We start from the raw sequence: 18,874 nt of genomic DNA on the forward strand, positions 1-18,874 counted from the left end.
TTGTCTTTTTTTCATAAATCTGTTAATCAACCTCAGAACTGATCAAAACTACCAAATGTTTACAAAATGTCCATGATTTTAACTCTTTAATTGCCAAGTTCATAAGTGGTGTCACTGATTTGGGGGGGGACACACAAATTGACCGATTTTCAATATAAGAAGTGATTGTGGACTTGATATTTTTAACCATTTTTACAGTCTTGGGCATGCCAAAGATTGGTAAAAACCAGGGCCGTGCACAGACCTTTTGAGGGGCATGTGCTGAAACTGAAAAAGGGCACCCCCTCCAAATAAATATCACTTAATAATTATCTTAATAGCTTTATATTTATTCGCTATTAATGATTGAAAAGAATCACTATTAATGAATGAAAAATGACAGTGCAAACGATATCTGCCCTTGTAAGTTGGCTTTAACAATTTACATCCTGGTTTTTGTCTGTATTAGGCCTATTTGTAGTCATGTGTTTGTGAAGTGCTCTTGTGAACTCGCTCTTATTTAATTGTAGAATATATTAATTTTAATTTTTTCCTCTGCTTACATAAAGTTACATTAAAATATGTTTGAAGAAAAAAAGGTATTCTGTTTGTTTTATAAGCTAATTTTTATTATTTGGTTAATATGTTTGTGTGATTGATATGTGATTGAGAAGAGGGGAAATAGGAGATTAAAGATCAAAATAGGAGATTATACTACACTTTAGCCATACTATTAGCATATTCAACATGTATCTGCCTAACTGGCAAAAACTGTGCTGAGGACCAGGAACCTTGGTCTTTTGAAGGTGCAAATAACTGCATTACTAAAAAATATACTAAATACTAAGTAGACTTAACTCTATGCAGTTGATTTCAGAATAAAAAGTTATGAACCAAATAATCATACAACAATCATACAACTCCCTTGACTAATTAAATGCATAAGATACATGCATATACAATAAATTAAATTATATCCAGATTGCATACTATAATGAGTGACAGGCAATATAATGTACATACTTGTATCCTTTACACGTTTTTCGTCTCTATCCAGTTTTCCCAACTGGGCATCTGATGTCTAAGACCTTTCTAATCTGATATGTTTTTGGTGTTAATGTAGGCTAGACATTTACCCGCGCGGGCGTGTCTTTTCGCGTGAGATGTGTTGACTTTAGTTTAACGATTGAGACGCGTCATGCAAAAAAGCGGTAAAAACCCGCCCGTGCATTCCGTATTGTTATCACGGGTGCCCTTCACATGGGTGAACACTTGTTTAAAAACTGCTCGCGCTTTGTCAAAAACTCAATTTGGTCGCAGTTTGGAGCCCTAGTGCCCCCTGATTGCCCACTCGACCAATCCCGTCTATGGATAATTCGGCTCTGCTCAAATTAGTATAAACATACTAGTGTTTCTTTCGTAATGAGACAGCATTGTACTCAAACAACAAGATACTTATTTACCGTTGCAAGACGTTCAGCTGCCTCTGACTGCTGTGGAACTTCAGCTCGCTGCACTCAGGGGGCGGAGTTAAGATGTTTGACAGACAGTTTGAGCGGATCCAAAAATATTTAGTTTTTTAATAATTTTACTTGATAAATATATTTGTAAAACACACAGACAGAGGTAAATGTTTAACAATAGCATTAATTTATATATATAAAATAAAAATAATAAAACACCTCCAAAAAAGGGCACTTCGGAGTGTAAGGACAAAAAGGGCATGTGTTCTGCACAGGTTGAGCCCTATCTGTGCACGTGCCTGGTAAAAACATTGGCTTTGATGCATTTTTAGTTTTTGTACAGCATCAGATTAATTTTTTTTCTCCTTCATTTACTGTTTTTGCCTCATTGACTTCCATTATAATGACATTTTTTGATTGCAAAGCCATGACACCTTATTATCATGCATTCTTGATTGTTCGCTGTTTTTCTTTTTGCTAAGAGGTAAGATTTGTCATTTTTACTGTTGATCACCATGAGGCCCAATTAACCCTTTAGTAGCCCTGTGCAAAAACAGAGCTTGATTTCTGGCTTGTACATTGAGTAATATGGAGTATAACAGCATATTAGCGGGACAGCGAGAGAGCGAGAGAGAGAGAGAGAGAGAGAGAGAGAGAGACAATGTGTCCATTGTGACAGTGACGAGATCGAGACAGAGACACACTTTCTCCTTTACTGTGGTAAATATAAAGAGCTTAGAGAAAAACACTTTGACAAAATCTCAAAGCTCATACCAGAGTTTCATAGCTCTTCAGATTCAGATCAAATGAAGATGTTACTGGGGGAAGACAGACACCCATCAGCTGCTGCTAAATTCATTAATCAGTTACACACCATCAGAAATAATCTACAGCCCTGATCTTGTACAGTACTTTTATTTTACCTCTCATCTGCCTCCATAAATGTACATTTGTATACTTCAAATGTTTATATTTCAAAGTCTACTTTATATTGTAAATATCCTCTGATTCTATTTTATTTTATTTGCAGTAGTACTTCATCCATCACCCAGCACCTTAGCTTAATTGCACCTAATGTTTGTTAATATTGTGTTATTGTATGTTTCTTGTTTTATGTATAATGCTTTGGCAATATTGTAAGTGACACAATCATGCCAATAAAGTTCTTTAAATTGAAATTGAAATTGAGAGAGAGAGAAAGAGAGAGAGAGAGAGAGAGAGAGAGAGAGAGAGAGAGAGAGAGAGAGAGAGAGAGAGAGAGAGAGAGAAAGAGTGTATGTGTGTGTGTGTGTGTGTGTGTGTGTGTACCTGGTAATTATCACGTTGTGGGGACCAATTGTCCCCATAAAGATAGGAATACCAGTGTTTTTGTGACCTTGTGGGGACATTTTGATGTCCCCATGAGGAAACATGCTTATAAATCAAACAGAATGATGTTTATTTAGAATTTGAAGTATCAGACAGTTTTGTGTTATGGTTGGGGTTAGGGATTGGGGTAGGTAAGGGGAATAGAATATACCGTTTGTGTGGTATAAAATGCATTACGTCTATGGAATGTCCCCACAAAACATGGAAACCAGAATGTGTGTGTGTGTGTGTGTGTGTGTGTGTGTGTGTGTGTGTGTGTGTGTGTGTGTGTGTGTGTGTGTGTGTGTGTGTGTGTGTGTGTGTGTGTGTGTGTATGTACCTGGTAATTATCACGTTGTGGGGACCAATTGTCCCCACAAAGATAGCAATACCAGTGTTTTTGTGAGCTTGTGGGGACATTTTGAAGCTTATAAATCATACAGAATGATGTTTCTTGAAAATGTGAAGTAGCAGAAAGTTTTCTGTGACAGTTGGGGTTAGGGAATGGGGTATTCAACCGTTTAATTTAGTGGCCGTTTTTGTACACAAACAACCCGAAACGGTAGTAAATTTGCTCCCGGTGTATTGTTGAGTTTTTTTTTTATTTTTAAAGCATTTTTTCAATATAAGATGTATCACCAAAAATCATTCCATTTGCTGAAACAGAGAGAAAATTGTGGCCAAATTAAGACATAAAACAAAAATGGCCTCAACAACCCACAAGGGGTTGATAAATACAGACAGGTAGGGGTGACCCCGAATAGTTGAAGATTCGATGCATCGATAGGAGAAGCCTGATTTGACTACCAATCTCACAGTCGAATCTTCACAGACGTGTTATGAAAAGAGGATCATTCAATTTTAGCCATATATCTGATTTCACATATAACAGCTTTCTCCCAATATATTAATATACAGCCTATTATGATAATGCTGCAAATAATATTTGAAGATGTAGCTTTCAATAAATATTTTTAAAATGCGTTAATAAATCCAACAGCCTCTGTGACCGGGCTACACGTTCATAAGAGGTTCCTATGTTAATAAACCATTGCCTCTCTGTTTCTCCATTTTAAAGATAAAGCTGGCAACTCTGGTTATACTTTCGTTTTTTTTATAATTTATTTTATTTTATTGTATTTATAAAACAGTCAGGGTTATCTGATGTAACTATTTGGCTTGTGTTTTGTTCATTTCTCATTTGCCGTTTTTTTTTTTTTTTGGTCATGACTGCTTTGACGCGTTAAATGGTAAAATTAAATATAAACATCGAATTGTAGCTTGGATTTCCAAGGCAGGATCACATTTGTAATGTTTTTTAGGCTTAAGTATCAATTTTTTTGTTATATCTTTGTGTGATGTTCTGTAGATCATGGCTTTAAAATGTTTTGAGGAATCATTTAATAAATGTTTATGTTGCCTTTCATTTTACCTTAAAAAATATATATATAAATGCATCGTCAGTCTTGTCTTCTTTTTTTATCACTTGAAAGACCGTTTTGGTCACTTTCTCAGAAAGTTTTTTTGCGTGCTGCTTGTGAATGAAAATAAAAGTTACCCATTTGTACCTGGTCTGGCCCCCTCCCAACACATGCACACACACATAGATGATTCGACTATCGGTCGACTATAGAAAGATTCGAAAATTCTGATTCGAATATGTAAATCCTTAGTCGAGGACACCCCTACAGACAGGTAATGGAGTAGGGTTTCATAAATGTCAGATTATGAATATCCAGGGTTACAGTATCTCTTAACCCCTGGTTAAGTATGAAAAGTGTGAAACATGAAACAGATAACACAGGATTCTGTTAAATCCATTAATAGGGTTTAGAATAACCTGAGGTTAACTATTTACAGTGTAAAAAGTTATTAAGACAACTTGCCCCAAACTGACATGTGTGCTAAAGTTGGCTAAATCTCAACATAGCACAACAGCTAAAGTATCAAAAGACATGTTACTGTCTTCTCTATTTTGTGCAAAATAATAGTTTTTAACATTCATACCTAACAAAGTTGTACATAAAATATAAAGTTTTTACTTTTACTTAATAACTTTTAAGCCAAAAAATAAGAAAGTTGTCTTGACCACATGTGAACACAAAGTTGACTATAGAAGATGTGGCTATTTGATTTTTGAGATTGTCCCTCTAGTGTTGCAGTTATGAACAGTGTGACAACCTACCCCCCTCTCCCCTACTCTGTAAAATTTTATAAATTATTAAACCCCTGAACAGGGTTTTATGATAATGATCTATAAAGAGCTAATACTTTTTAACATTAACTGTATGCATGTCAAAGCTGTTTTTCATGGATAAACAAGAATCCGGATCAGATGCTTTAACTATGCAAGATTCAATTCTCGATACTCTGATGATCCATTGAGTTAATACAATGACACAACATTAAAATGAACAACTAAGATCAGAACCTCATAACAGAAGCTAAACTGAAACATGCTGCCAGTGAGAAGAAAATATAATGAGATTCTTATATTAACTGCTGTGATCAAACCCAAAGCTTTAGTGTAAGATTACACAGAAAACTAACTGATGAAACACATACACAACAAACAAAAGATTAGCTTTAAAAATTTGTGCTACTACATTATTATTATTTGCAATAAACTCATGCACACTTACATCAAAAAAGTGTCTTGACCGTAAACTTGATGAAGGTTGACCTTTGAGCCAGTTTGTGTATCTGACAGCTAGATTGTCGGTCCACATAAATTTTTCCTCTGAGACAATGTCATTTAAACCGATCCACACGTCATCAACAGCACTTAGCATTAAAGTTGTGAGAAAAACTAAAAAAGCAAACAAAGGGATCTTTTTAATGCAAGGCATATATATATTTATTTAATATCAGTGAAACATTTTGTATTTTATTTACAAACCACTCACACTCAAGTTAAAGTACAGCCACTGTCTGTGCTGGTTTAGCACTAGGTCACTGATTTAAATAAAGTCAATATAATACTTTTAATTGCAAACATGTTAACTAGTTTTACTAGAGAATACATGTTGAATTCTTAAACACCACAATGATATCAGTAGGTTTCATTTCTTATCAAATAAATAAAATGAACAGATAACAGTATTAGTGTCATACTCACATTGCTCTGTGTGACTCCAAACAGACACCAGATTGCCTTCATTTGAAATGCAGTGATCTCGTGATTTATGCCACGACATTTTATTATCGAAAAACTTGTAACACTATTTGGAAACACAAACAATCAGAAATAAAGTGTGCAGGTTTGATTAACAAAGCTTCTTTCTCAGGAAATTAGCAGAAAAAAACTTTTAATGCATTACATTGTTGTTGACCCAGCTGAAATTTTTCAAATTTTTTGTGCTGATTTCCAGAAAGAATGGAAGATGGATTAAATATTGAGAAAAAATGTAGACTAGTTCTATTATATGTATGTTGTCGATATTGCAATAAAGCAATCCATCATGTTACTCACCGAACAACTGGTATTTATTATTAATGTTATTAGTGGTGATATACTGTACTGTATCATCCTAGATAGATTAACTAAAACAAAGAAGGTCTCTGTTACGGATGTAACCCTCGTTCCCTGAAGGAGGGAACAGAGACGTCACATTGTGACCGACGAATTGGGAACTCGCTTAGAGAGACCAATCTGTTTCGAGTACTACTAAAACGCTAATGAACTTGGCATTAAGGTATTTGCATAATGCTGGCGCTGCCCCGCCAGGTCCGTATATAAGCCGCAGCTGCAGAATACGAAATTAGCTTCTTTTCACTGAGAAAGCCCGGAATCAGTGACCGGCCATAAACAGCAGGGAGCAGCACCTGGGACGTGACGTCTCCGTTTCCTTCCTTCAGGGAACAAGGGTTACATACGTAACCGAGACGTTCCCTTTCAGTCGGTCACAACAACGTCACGTCGTGACCGATGAATTGGGAATCCCTACCAAAACGCCACTGGAGCTGACCCCTTCCAATGTCTGCATAAAGCCCTCTGGTTCCACTTAAGGAGATGGAGAAAAGGATTTAAGGCAGAAGGCCGGGCACTGTTCCTTTAACCCCACAATAGCGCCAGCGACTGGGAATCGCCCTATCTGACCCCGTCAGGGGTTAATGGTTGAGAAAAGTCAACCATGGTTGATGTAATAGACAGCCGTGGCTGTGCAAGCAGAGCAGCCTCTGCTGGAGGGAAACGTGGGCTAGTAGGATTAACACCACAGAAAATACTCACAAAGGAACCCCGCGTAAGGGAAAACACTGTGGATGCCCGAGCCAAGCACATAGGTTCGCGAGGATGCAGCTAGTTAGAGACTGACAGCCGATGCTCTGCAACATCAGCTGCCAAGGCAGCGGAGGAAGGACAAATCAAACCATTACGCATTTTTGTCCTAAAGGCCATCCATACTGACACTTATTGTGAAGTACCAGTCGGAGGCTGCAAGCCGACATGCGAGCCTGTTCTCCGTGCTCCCCCTGGTGAGGAAAGAACACGAGAGGAGACACTGTAAAATCTAATGAAGGTATTAGGTGTCGCCCAACCAGCAGCTCTGCAGATGTCTGTCAGCGAGGAACCATGAGCAAGTGCCCAAGATGAGGCAACACTCCTAGTGGAGTGTGCTCTCAAAATAAATGGACAAGGGATACCCTGCATATTGTAGGCAAGGGCGATAGTATCAACTATCCAATGAGACATCCTCTGCTTAGTGACAGCTTTCCCTCTCTGCTGACCACCGTAACAAACAAAGAGCTGGTCTGAGGTCCTGAGGCTTTGTGTGCAATCCACGTAGAGTCGCAGTCCGCGTACGGGGCACAACAAGCCATGGCTGGGTCTGCCTCCTAAGGGGGCAGCCCTTGCAAGCTCACCACCAAAGAAGGTCCCTTCCTCAGGGGAATCCGCCAGGGAGGGGCTGTCCAGAGGAGCATCAGTTCTGGGAACCAATTCCTGGTCGTCCAGTAAGGGGCGACCAGTAGAAGGCTCTCCCCATCCTGTCATATTTGCGCATCCCCTGCGGCCAGCTGTGTGCCAGTGCATCCACGCCGAGGCTGCCCTCGGTTACAGAATAAAACAGATCTATCTGCGCTCGACCGAAACGTTTCCAAATCAGCTGAACCGTCTGGGGGTGGAGTCGGCATTCGCCGGGGCGCGCAGCTCGTGAAAGCGCATCTGCCTCTGTGTTGAGCGAACCCGAAATATGAATGGCACGAAGGGACCTCAGATGCTTCTGACTCCAAAGGAGGAGATGACGAGCGAGATGCAACAGGTGACGATAGCGCAAACCGCCTTGACGGTTGATATACGCAAAAGTCGCAGTGTTGTCTGTGCAAACTAATACATCCTTCCCTCGCAGCTCCGTAGCGAAGTGTACAAGTCCCATATATACATCCCACAACTCGCCGCAATTGATATGCCAGTGCAGCTGGGGTGCTGTCCACACCCGAGGCTGCAAGCACTTCATACGTGCCTCCCCATCCCATGTCGGATGCATCTGCGTGGACAACAGCATGCCGAGAGACCTGTCTCATGGGCACCCCAACCCTCAGAAATGCAGGGTCTGACCACGGGGGGAATGTTAGGCAACAAGCAGGTGTAATGGTTACACTGTGTTTGCCGGCGCGCCACACTCTCCTTGGGACTCAATCGTGAAGCCAACGCTGAAGCGGTCTCATATGGAGCAGCCCGAGCGGTGTCACCACCATATGCCCCAGGCACTTCTGAAATTGTTTCAGTGGGACCGCGTTCTTCCCTCGAAATGAATCGAGGCAAGTCAGGATTGACTGGACATGCGCTTCTGTTAGACGTGCTGATAAATCGATCGAGTCCAGTCCCATACCAAGAAAAGAGATCCTCTGCACTTGACAGAGTTTGCTCTTTTCCCAGTTGACCCGAAGACCCAAACGGGCGAGATGCAGAAGGGTTAAGTCTCTGTGTTCGCAAAGTATCCGCCGAGAATGTGCTATTATAAGCCAATCAGCAAGGTAAGCTAGGATGCGAATACCGCTCTCTCTCAGGGGTTTTAACGCCACTTCCATCACTTTTGTGAACACACGGGGAGAGAGAGACAGCCCGAATGGTAAAACTTTGTACTGATATGCCCGCCCCTCGAACGCAAAGCGGAGAAACGGCCTGTGATGAGGCAGAATGGAAAGTAAAGACTGTGTGTGTGAAAGTACGCGTCTACATGAAAGTACGCGTCTTTCAGGTCTATGGCTGCAAACCAATCTTGGGTGCGAATTGATTTAAATATTTGCCTCGGCGTTAGCATCCTGAAGGATCTCTTCTGGAGAGATCTGTTCAGTACACGCAAATCCAAGATCGGTCGTAACCCACCGCCTTTCTTGGGTACTATGAAGTACGGGCTGTAAAACCCTGACTTCATCTCGGTTGGAGGGACCGGCTCGATCGCGTCCTTCGCCAGTAGGGCATTGACTTCTGCAAGCAGTACATGTGCATCGGACGCCTTCACCGTAGTGAAACGAATGCCAGAGAATTTGGGGGTGTGCCGGTTGAATTGTATTTCGTATCCGAGGCGGATTGTGCGTAAAACCCAACGAGACGGGCTGAGAAGCTTTACCCAAGCACCCAGGGGCCGCACGAGAGGAATTAACGGCACTACCGGTGTACCCGCGGTGGGGCAGCGGAGCGGGACAAGTGTGACTGCCGGTGCATGTGCCGTGAGAGCACAAACATCTACAGTGTGTGTGTGTGTGTGTGTGAGACACTGACCTGAGCCCGCTGAGGGTGATGGTGTCTGGTCTCCTGCGCGGAGAGCGCAGACTCTGGGAAACACCCGCTGGCGATAGAGGAGGAGGAGGATGAGCAGGTGAATGCCCGCTCACGGCTCTCTCGATCCTCTGGAGACCTGTAGAAGGAATAGGAATGCACTATTTTTGTGGTTTTGGGAACAGAAACAAAACAAATGCAAAGATTTTCCGCCCAGCCCTCCTCCGGTAGAAGGAGCGGTGCATTCACCGTCTCCTGAAGAGTGATCCGGAGAGAGAGGTCGGTCTGGGACACTCGAGCATCCAGGAACTTGTTCTTGTCAGCATCCGACATGTCCGCTAGACACAGCCAAAGGTGGCGTTCTTGGACCACCAGCGTGGACATAGCACGACCATTCGCCTGCGCTGTCACCTTGGTAGCGTGGAGAGCCAGATCAGTGGCATCCCGGAGCTCCGAGAAGGCAGGCGAGTCGTGTCCTCCCTCGTGCAGAACCCTCAAGGTCTTCGCTTGGTGAACCTGCAGCAACACCATTGCATGCAGAACCGAAGCCGCCTCTCCGCAAGCCTGGTGGGCAGTGCCCATTAAACTGGAGGACTGTCTGCAAGCACGGGAGGGAAGGGTTGGGCGGTCCTTCCAGGAGGCAGCGGTGGCCGGACACAACTGCATCGCAACCCCCCGCTCCACAGGAGGGATCCCCGTGTAACCCTTAGCGGCTCCGTTGGTGAGGGAGGTGAGGGGGAGGGCTGAAACGGCCGTATCCTGGTAGAATACGGCGACTTCCATGTTCGTGTCAGCTCCTCATGCACCTCGGGGAAGAAAGGTACGGGAGGAGAGGGTTGTGAACTCGACCCGACCAGAGGGAGGAAGGAAGTCCAAGTCCACTTCGGAGGGAGGGGGCCCACCCTCGGCTGTTGCGGAGGTTGCGGATCCAGAGGGAGACGCAATGGATTCTGCAGACACCGCAGAACATGATGCTGCAGTCTCCATTGGTACCTCTACCGGCTGCGGACGAGGAGGCTGAGGACCAGAGGACGAATCCCCCGGCCAGTTCAGCACAGTGATGCAGAGGTCGTCCTTGGAGAGCCTCACAGCCGCACCGTGGCGGCGCTGGACACTCGCAGGACAGGGGTGCCATTTTTCCTGAAGGAATGACAACTGTCTCCGCTAATTTCGTATTCTGCAGCTGCGCCTTATACACGCACCTGGCGGGGCGGCGCCAGCATTATGCAAATACCTCAATGCCAAGTTCATTGGCGTTTTAGTAGTACTTGAAGCAGATTGGTCTCTCTAAGTGAGTTCCCAATTCGCCGGTCACAACGTGACGTCGTAGTGACTGACTGAAAGGGAATCACAGATATTTTTATTTATGCATTTTATCATGTTTTAATAACAAATTTAGGCATATCTTGAACGTGATAACAGCACGGTAAATTATATTAATTCACCTGATAAATCTTTTATTCAGACCAGAGAATGAACCCCGAGGTATTTGCAGCCTTAAAATACATCTTACACATCACACTTGCATTTTATTTGTCAGATTTTTGTTTATTTGCTTAAATTAAATTCCTGATATATTTAAAGGTCTTGCTGACAAAAACCTTTATCAGCAAAAATTGTCATCAGTAATATTAACTTAATGATTGAGTAGAGTAGGTTACTAGATAATGTTTTATTCAGAATGTGTTGTGAAATAAAAAAAAATTCTCAGAATTAAATGAAATGAGACAACAGTCTTATAGTGAGCTAACATCATATAAGATAAAGAAAAACTACTTGTATATCAACTTGTAAAAGCTCAGTTTACTATAAAGCTGAAGACCAACCAAATAAAATTGCTAAATTGGATTGAAAAGCCTTCATGTAAACACCTTAATCAATATGATTGAGGTTGATGAGATGCAAATTGTTGTATTGAAAGGGATGGTGTAGTCCGACCTGTGATCTGATACAAGTACACATTTAAACGTGTGAATCATAGTATTTTCTCAATCGAATGAAAAAAATATCTTGTGAACATGCACAGAAGAATTGTGCTTAAGTCTTATATTTACCTCTTATTTACGTATCACATGATTCTCGTCACATGCAAGAGCAAGGCAATGGCAACACGCATTATTAAGGTATTGGAGTCACGCACGTCACATTCTGCAGCGTTCATGTCTTTTATAACATTACATAAAGCAATAAAATAGTGTTGTGCATTTTGAAAAGTGTGTTTTCTTTGCCTAAATCTAAAACTTCTTAAGAACATCTTTCTCCAACTCATTGTTGACTTTGTACATTTATCCAGAAATAAAGCATGAACTTGATGAAAGATGCTGTGTGCAGCTTAGTGTTGCCAAGTCCTCTGTTTTTTGGTGTAATTTTAAACTGTTTCCACTGGTTAATTGTTTTCTATGTGTTAAAGATCAAAGGATTTCGTCCATAAGTTATTAATATTTAGGCTCTGAATAGTGTTTGGGATGCTTTTGGGCTGGTTTTGAATGTCCATTGGCATGACTTTGAAACACAGATCTGGCAACCCTAGCTGTTCGCTTGCGCAGATGTTTGTCTTGCATTATATAGATTGTACATTTAAACAAATATTTTAATCAGATTGCAATGTTTAGGGTGCATGTAAACTGTAATGTTGTAACCAGCAATCGGATTAAATTCAGTCGTATTGAGTTCTTTTTTTAGGGACTAATGGCATCTCTTAATGCTTATGGGGGTCACACTGGTTTTGATGTATTTGGACAGTAATGGTTCTTACTTTTCCTCTGAACAGAGTCCATTCAGGAGCGCAGCCGCCCGCTGATACAGTGGTTGGAGACACGGTGGTGTTGACAAAATCAGCACTTCTTTTACAGATCGAGGGTAACGAATAACCACAATTAATATCATTCCAGAATCCTACAGAAACATATACATGTGCACCATTAAAACAAAGAGATTAGACAAGATTTTTTAAATATTAAACCTAATGGTAAAATGAATTAATTAATACAAATGAGAAAACTTCCTCCAAGGTCAGCTCCAACACTAATTTAATTTGAATCAACATCTTTTAATCTAGATATGATGTCTCTGGAGCAGGACTGAATAGCTGCCTCAGCATTAGTGAATGTTGTTCTTCATCTATTTGCTATATCATATACAGCTGTAATGAGAAGTCCTTACCTGTGTATTTGTAAATGGTCACACAGTTCTCATCATTGTTTGCAAAATTTGGTTCATTTGGTTGCCATGCAGTGTATACAACAGGTGAACCGTCCACCCAACTACAAACAGACAGACAGACAGACAGACACACACACACACACACACACACACACACACACAAATTAACTTTTGCCCTGCAAATTCAATGGACGGTCATAGTTACCCAATAACTAATATTATCACCAGAATAGCTTTTTCCCTATTATAAAGATTTTAAACTCTCCCCATAATCTCAGGTCATACTCTTTTCCCAATCACAATACCGACACTTCTATTCTCTGGGATGCTTGATTCTGATTGGTCAGTGGAGACATGTTTGTTATTTACAGATATCAATAATAAAACAAACCTCATCCGGGTACTGAGAGTAATCTTGACAACTGCAGTTTAATACTTTCAAATAATACATTTAATATAAATCTGAATAATTAATAAAAATATGTGATTTTTTTATTTATAGGTTTTGGGCTTTTCGTCAATCTCCAGATATTTACTCATGTATGTCCAGATGATTATTGTTGCAAATAAATCCCTTAAATATGATCACCCTGTTGTGTTTTATTCTGTGATAACAACTAGTTTTGCTCTACATTTTATTATAATGTTTAATGGTTTGCTTATTTAGTCTTAGTTTAGCATCCACCCTGTGTTGTAATCTTTCATACTCACCTAAATGATTTGTCCAACTCCACAGTCATCCCGATGTAATACATATCTGATCCTTCATTTCTAGATATCTATAAAACAGCATCAGTTTAGTCCTACTCATATGATTGTGAATAAAACACTTCAGTTTTTATCTTTCCTGTGAACTATAGACTGTAGTCCCTTTCACACACACAGTCTTTACTGGTAATTTGCTGGTAAATTGCAGTTAACAGGTCCTTGTGTGAACAGAATCTTTCCGGTAAATCAGTGCTCCCAATTAACCAGTAAGAGAGGTTGTAAGATAACCAGTAATTTACCAGTAAGTGCTATGTGTGAACTAAAAATATAGGATTACCGGCATTTAGAACGGACGCCGTCAGACCGCGCTGACAGCTTCGGGCCAATGAGAGCGTTTTATACGGATGACGCGTTTACCTTCGCACTGTTTACGGATGTTTCCACACACATGCTGCTTAAGAGTCAAGCTCACCTAAAGTTTACATCCACATTTCTTCACCAAAGTTGTTAAAACAGCTTACCATCTATTTGCCAAATTGCCGATGTCCTTAGCACATTCTCTGTGAAGCCTAATGTGCAAACGCAGGTTCTGTTTGACGCCGCCTAACGCAAGGTAACTTAACGTTATATATAATTTATTCACGGAGCTGGTCACGAGCAACTACGCGACCATCAGCGTTTGCCACAGATATGAAAACAACAAAATACCTATCGTAGATATTAAGTCATAACCCGCCATTGCTAACAAATACGACACTGAGCTCGCCGGCCGTGCGCCACAGGTAACTTCCGCTTTCTCTTCGAGTTTACCGGTATTTTGATACTGATGTGTGAATGATGTCTTACTGGTGTGGTGAGTGTAATGTTGTTACACTAGATTATTTAAAATTATTATTATTATAAATAATGGCACTAACACGCAAGAGACTTTTATTTTGAAAATTGCACTGTGATCAATGGTCATGTGACCACAATTTCTATCTTAAGTAGAAATTGTCTGTGTAAGCGTGAGGGTAGAGCTGACGTAATTTCCGGTTCTCTCTCGTTCGCTAAATGTTACTGCAATGAGAGGTATGTTTGTATCAGCTCCTCTAAAAAGTGTTTAAATAATGTTTAATTAATTAGTGTTTATGGGTTTGTTTACATGAAATCTGTTTGGTTGATATCTTCTCTTTATTAAGAGACTGGTAATCCAAGTTATGAACTTAGTAAAACTATGTTTAATAGAAGTGTGTATTCACATAATTGCCGCCATTGCGCACGTGTAGTATGTTGTTGAATTTCATTGCACAGGTAATATGTTGCTGAATTTCATTACATTAATGATGCATATTTTGGTAACACACTGCATGTGTGAACAGCATATTTTTGTATTTACTGGTAAATTCATTCTGGTAAATTCATGGTAATGTACCAGAATTACTGTGTGAAAGAGGCTTGTGTCTTCAGGCTACTAAGGAGTGAGCCCAGACTGACAAAAGAATCACAAAAGGAGCAAATTCTGTTTCTGTAAAAGAATCAGGTCTTTTCAGCACTTCCATATTAAAAACATATGCTGACCGCAGGAATAAACAGTCTGGTGGACCTGGGGTCATAAGAAGAACATCATGCAAATCCATGCATTCATAAATCAAGCATGTTTAAGGTCTGGAGTTGATTTTAGGTGTGGCATTTGCGTTTGGAAGCTTTGGCTGTGAACCCACATCATTCGGTTCCAGGAGATCTCCATGCAAGTGATACAGACCATATTTAGGTTATAAAAACACAGCCAAAGCCATCAATCAGACAAGAGTAGGTGCCAGATCAACAATTTAGTACATTCATAGAAAACAAAATGTCATGACTGCTGGGTGATCGATGGCTGTGTGATCTGTGTGTGTGTGTTGTTTACCTGTGGTGCCGGTTCCTCGTGTGTTCACTAACTCCGCCCCCTTGTTTCGGTAATTGTTCACCGGTGGTGTCTCGTTTACCTTTACCTTTATATTGCACGTAGTCCTGTCATTCGTTGCGCGCTCATTGTTTTATCACAATCCTGCTACCCTGCCTTGTCTTGTCAGTCGCTCTCTGTCTCTTCCTCTTATTACCCCAGGTTTGGTTTTCGGCGTTCAGGGACTCGTCTTCGCCCGGACCGCTCGCTTGTGGATTACTGGAACTCATTGACTTTGTTTGTCTCTCGGTACAGCTGGTTCGCTTCGTTTCTAGGCGGTATACCAGCTGTCTCTGTTTCTCTCCGGTTTGCATCATCACCCGTGAGTGGAGTACACCTTTTTACCATTGTGGATTACATTGACTCTAACGACTGTTGTTTCTCGGAACCGCTGGTTCGCTTCGTTTTTAGGCGGTGACCAGTGGTTTCCGGGTGGCTCTTCTACATCAGGATTTCACAGTGGATTACCCGTCTGAGAACTTGGATTTACCATCTTCCATCTCCGCCTGTCATCCATCTTCAGGGCGGCGTGTTTCATCCCTCTGTTGCGTGTGGTGACTGTGCTGGTGTTCTCGACGGAGTGCGTGGGTGGCTCTCTCTCTCTCTTCGGATCTGTACTGGATTATCGTGTAGCGCCGACTCACTCTCTCCTACTGTGGGAGTGCTTCATTCCCACAGTAGTGTTATCATCCAGAGTGAGTCAACGGGTGTGTGCCGTGTGTGGATCTACCAGTGACTTTGCTCTCCAGATCTCTCATTCTATTTTTCTAAATAAATATTGTTAACTTGCACTTGACTCCGAAGTTTATTTCCTGACACAAAACACACTGGTGAGCTCAGCAACAACAACAACAATCCATATACTGTAAGAAAACAATGGTGGGCGATCGCATTATCCTCTCCATGATAAAGAAAAACCCCTTTGGGTTTTTGAAACCTAAATATGGTCTGAATCACTTGCATGGAGATCTCCCTGAACCGCATGATGTGGGTTCAGAGCCACAGCTTCCAAATGCAATGCCACACTTTAAATCAACTCCAGACCTTTAACATCCATCATTCATGAGGACATTATTTAACAAACAGACAATATCTTTCCATAAAACAGCTTTTAAGTCAACTGTACCCTTACTTTTGGACTAAAAATGGGGAGCTACAAATTAAATGACTTTAAATCAATCCTAAACCTTTCATTCAATTTGAATGTGAATACTCTGAGGCTGAGAGTGTGGATATTTATTAGACTGCACAAAATGTACTTTTCTTCCTCTATTTATGGAGCTGACCGTACAATATGCTGCAGATATGAGCTTTGCCTGCCATCTACTTGCTTTACACTATGATGTCATCAACCAGAATACATTTTAATTAAAAGCATTTAGCAACAGAGTGTCAGTAAAACTGGAAAGCATTGTCAGTATTTTATGTTACCTGTGTAAATAAAAACCTCCTCTCAGTCTGACCATTAATGACAGCAAGATCAGCATGATTCTTCTTACAGAAGGCACGAGCATCTTCCATAGTGTGAAGATCAAGATTAATGAAATACTGACTGCCATTGTACTGAATCCAGCCATCAGACGTCTTGTTATATTCTATAGTGAGAGGAAAAAAGACAGACATCTTCATTTGTGTGATCTATAGCTGCAAAATCTTTCTGAAATGTTTATTATGAAATCCAGGAAGATCGGCATAATTTGTGCAGTTAGGGGTTGCCATAAAAGATGATAGAAATACAGTAAATCTCTACAAAATATTAGTTTTAACCATAATCTACGCACAAGAGCTGAATGTGTATGTGGCGCACATGCACCCATAATCTGTATCTACACATCCATCCAGTAAAACCTTTTATAGAAACTGACAGTAAACAATAAATACAACAATTGTTTAAAAACAACTAATATTATACTGATTTTTTATTATTACAAAAATGTGATTACAGTACAGAATATATACGACATAAACTGCTTATTAGTTTATGTTTATTATAGTTCTGAATGCGTTTGCGCATACTTTTGTTATGTTTTAAATAAAAAAGCAAATCATTTAATAAGCTCATCATGTCTCCATCTAGTGCATAAAAAGCGATAATAATATTTTCATATGACTAAAACAATACTGAACATGTCATGTTTTGACTTACATAAAGATTATTTAAATACACAAGTGAACACAGGAGTAGGTGAAGACACTAATGAAAACGATGATTACAAAGAACAAGTGCAGACAATCAAACATGAGGGCAATGAAGGCAACTAAGGGAATAACTGTTACTCCCCCCTCTCCCTAGGCGCGTCTTGCACCGTAACATAACATCGAAGTGGAGGGAGGAGGGGGGAGGCACCAACAAAGAAAAAAGCCAATGTAGGGGTGGTGACGATGGTGGGAGAAGCCAGGGAGGAACCAAAAGAAGGAGATGCCTGATGGATGGCCAGAGATCAGTCAGATGGAAGCCCCAGGGTGGAGTCACAGGAGGGAGGAGCCATGGTGGAGAGATGCGACTCTGGAAGAACCCTGGAGAAGAGTGGCGGTGACGACAGCCATGAAGAAGGTGACCAGGAAGGATCCAAGCAGACAGAGAGCCTGGGGGAAACAGAGGTTCCAGAGGGCCAGGGTGGAGCTGACAGGTCTGGCGACTGAAGAGGAGGCGGAGATCCGGAAGCCCGCAGCGGAGCCAGAGCACCCGAAGACCGAGGCAGAGCCATAGGGAGGGAAGAGCCCAACAGAGCCAGCAGGACAGAGTGACGAGGTGTAGATGGAGGAGTGTAGTCCAGAGGGGAGGACGCGATGATGACCAACCAAGGTGAAGCTGTAGGGATGAGGAAGCCTGGTTGAGCTGGTAGTGCGACGGGCCACGATGGAGGTGAGGGAGTCTTGACCCGAGGTAAGCTGATTGGTCCGAGGACTGAGGCTGAGTCAGGGTCTCGGAGGCTGCAGGTGGAGACATGGGAACCACCTTCGAGACAGCTGGCAGATGGTTATGCCCCATTTCAACCAACCCAGCATTGCTGACACACTGAGGGTGAGCTGGGGTATAATCAGAAGCCAGATGATGAGTGGCTAAGAAGATGACTGATGATAGGAGAGGAGGAGGGAGAGGGAGGCTGGGTGAGACCAGCGAGGATGAAGGACGGCTTGGCGGGACCAGCGAGAATGAAGGACGGCTGGGAGGGGCCAGCGAGGATAAAGGACAGCTGGGAGGGGCCAGCGAGGATAAAGGACAGCTGGGAGGGGCCAGCGAGGACAAAGGATGGCTGGGCGGGACCAGCGAGGATGAAGGACAGCTGGGCGGGACCAGCAGGGACTGTACACATTTAAAGTCATTTGAAAAATCCAGTAAATGTCCAGAGAATAACTGTGGCTCACCCTTAGCAGCGGGATTGTGGGTAGGGCTTCCCTCGTAGCCCTCGAACTCCACCAAAACTCCCACTGTGACACACAGTGTGATCGGCTCACGCACTTGGTCAGACAGTTCTGGAGACTGCGGCTCTGGCGCGACATTGGGCTCAGCGGCGGTTAGCTCTGGCTCTGTGGGTGCGGCAGATTCGGGCTCCCTGTCTGCAA

At 41.9% G+C, this 18,874-nt stretch overlaps 1 protein-coding gene across 1 annotated transcript in view; it reads right to left on the bottom strand.

Annotated features, from left to right (window-relative positions):
* The window catches only part of LOC135743945 (macrophage mannose receptor 1-like), a 76,327-nt gene that overhangs the window by 32,308 nt on the left and 25,145 nt on the right, over window positions 1-18,874 (bottom strand). The window contains exons 17-22 of the mRNA XM_065261855.1: window positions 16,739-16,902; window positions 13,384-13,451; window positions 12,673-12,773; window positions 12,266-12,405; window positions 5,908-6,010; window positions 5,426-5,598 (exon numbers count right to left, since the gene is read on the bottom strand). Of these exons, the coding sequence (XP_065117927.1) occupies window positions 5,426-5,598; window positions 5,908-6,010; window positions 12,266-12,405; window positions 12,673-12,773; window positions 13,384-13,451; window positions 16,739-16,902 (749 nt within the window). The remainder of the gene's footprint in view (window positions 1-5,425; window positions 5,599-5,907; window positions 6,011-12,265; window positions 12,406-12,672; window positions 12,774-13,383; window positions 13,452-16,738; window positions 16,903-18,874) is intronic.

Source organism: Paramisgurnus dabryanus, chromosome 2, assembly GCF_030506205.2.
Source record: "Paramisgurnus dabryanus chromosome 2, PD_genome_1.1, whole genome shotgun sequence".
NCBI lineage: Eukaryota > Metazoa > Chordata > Actinopteri > Cypriniformes > Cobitidae > Paramisgurnus > Paramisgurnus dabryanus.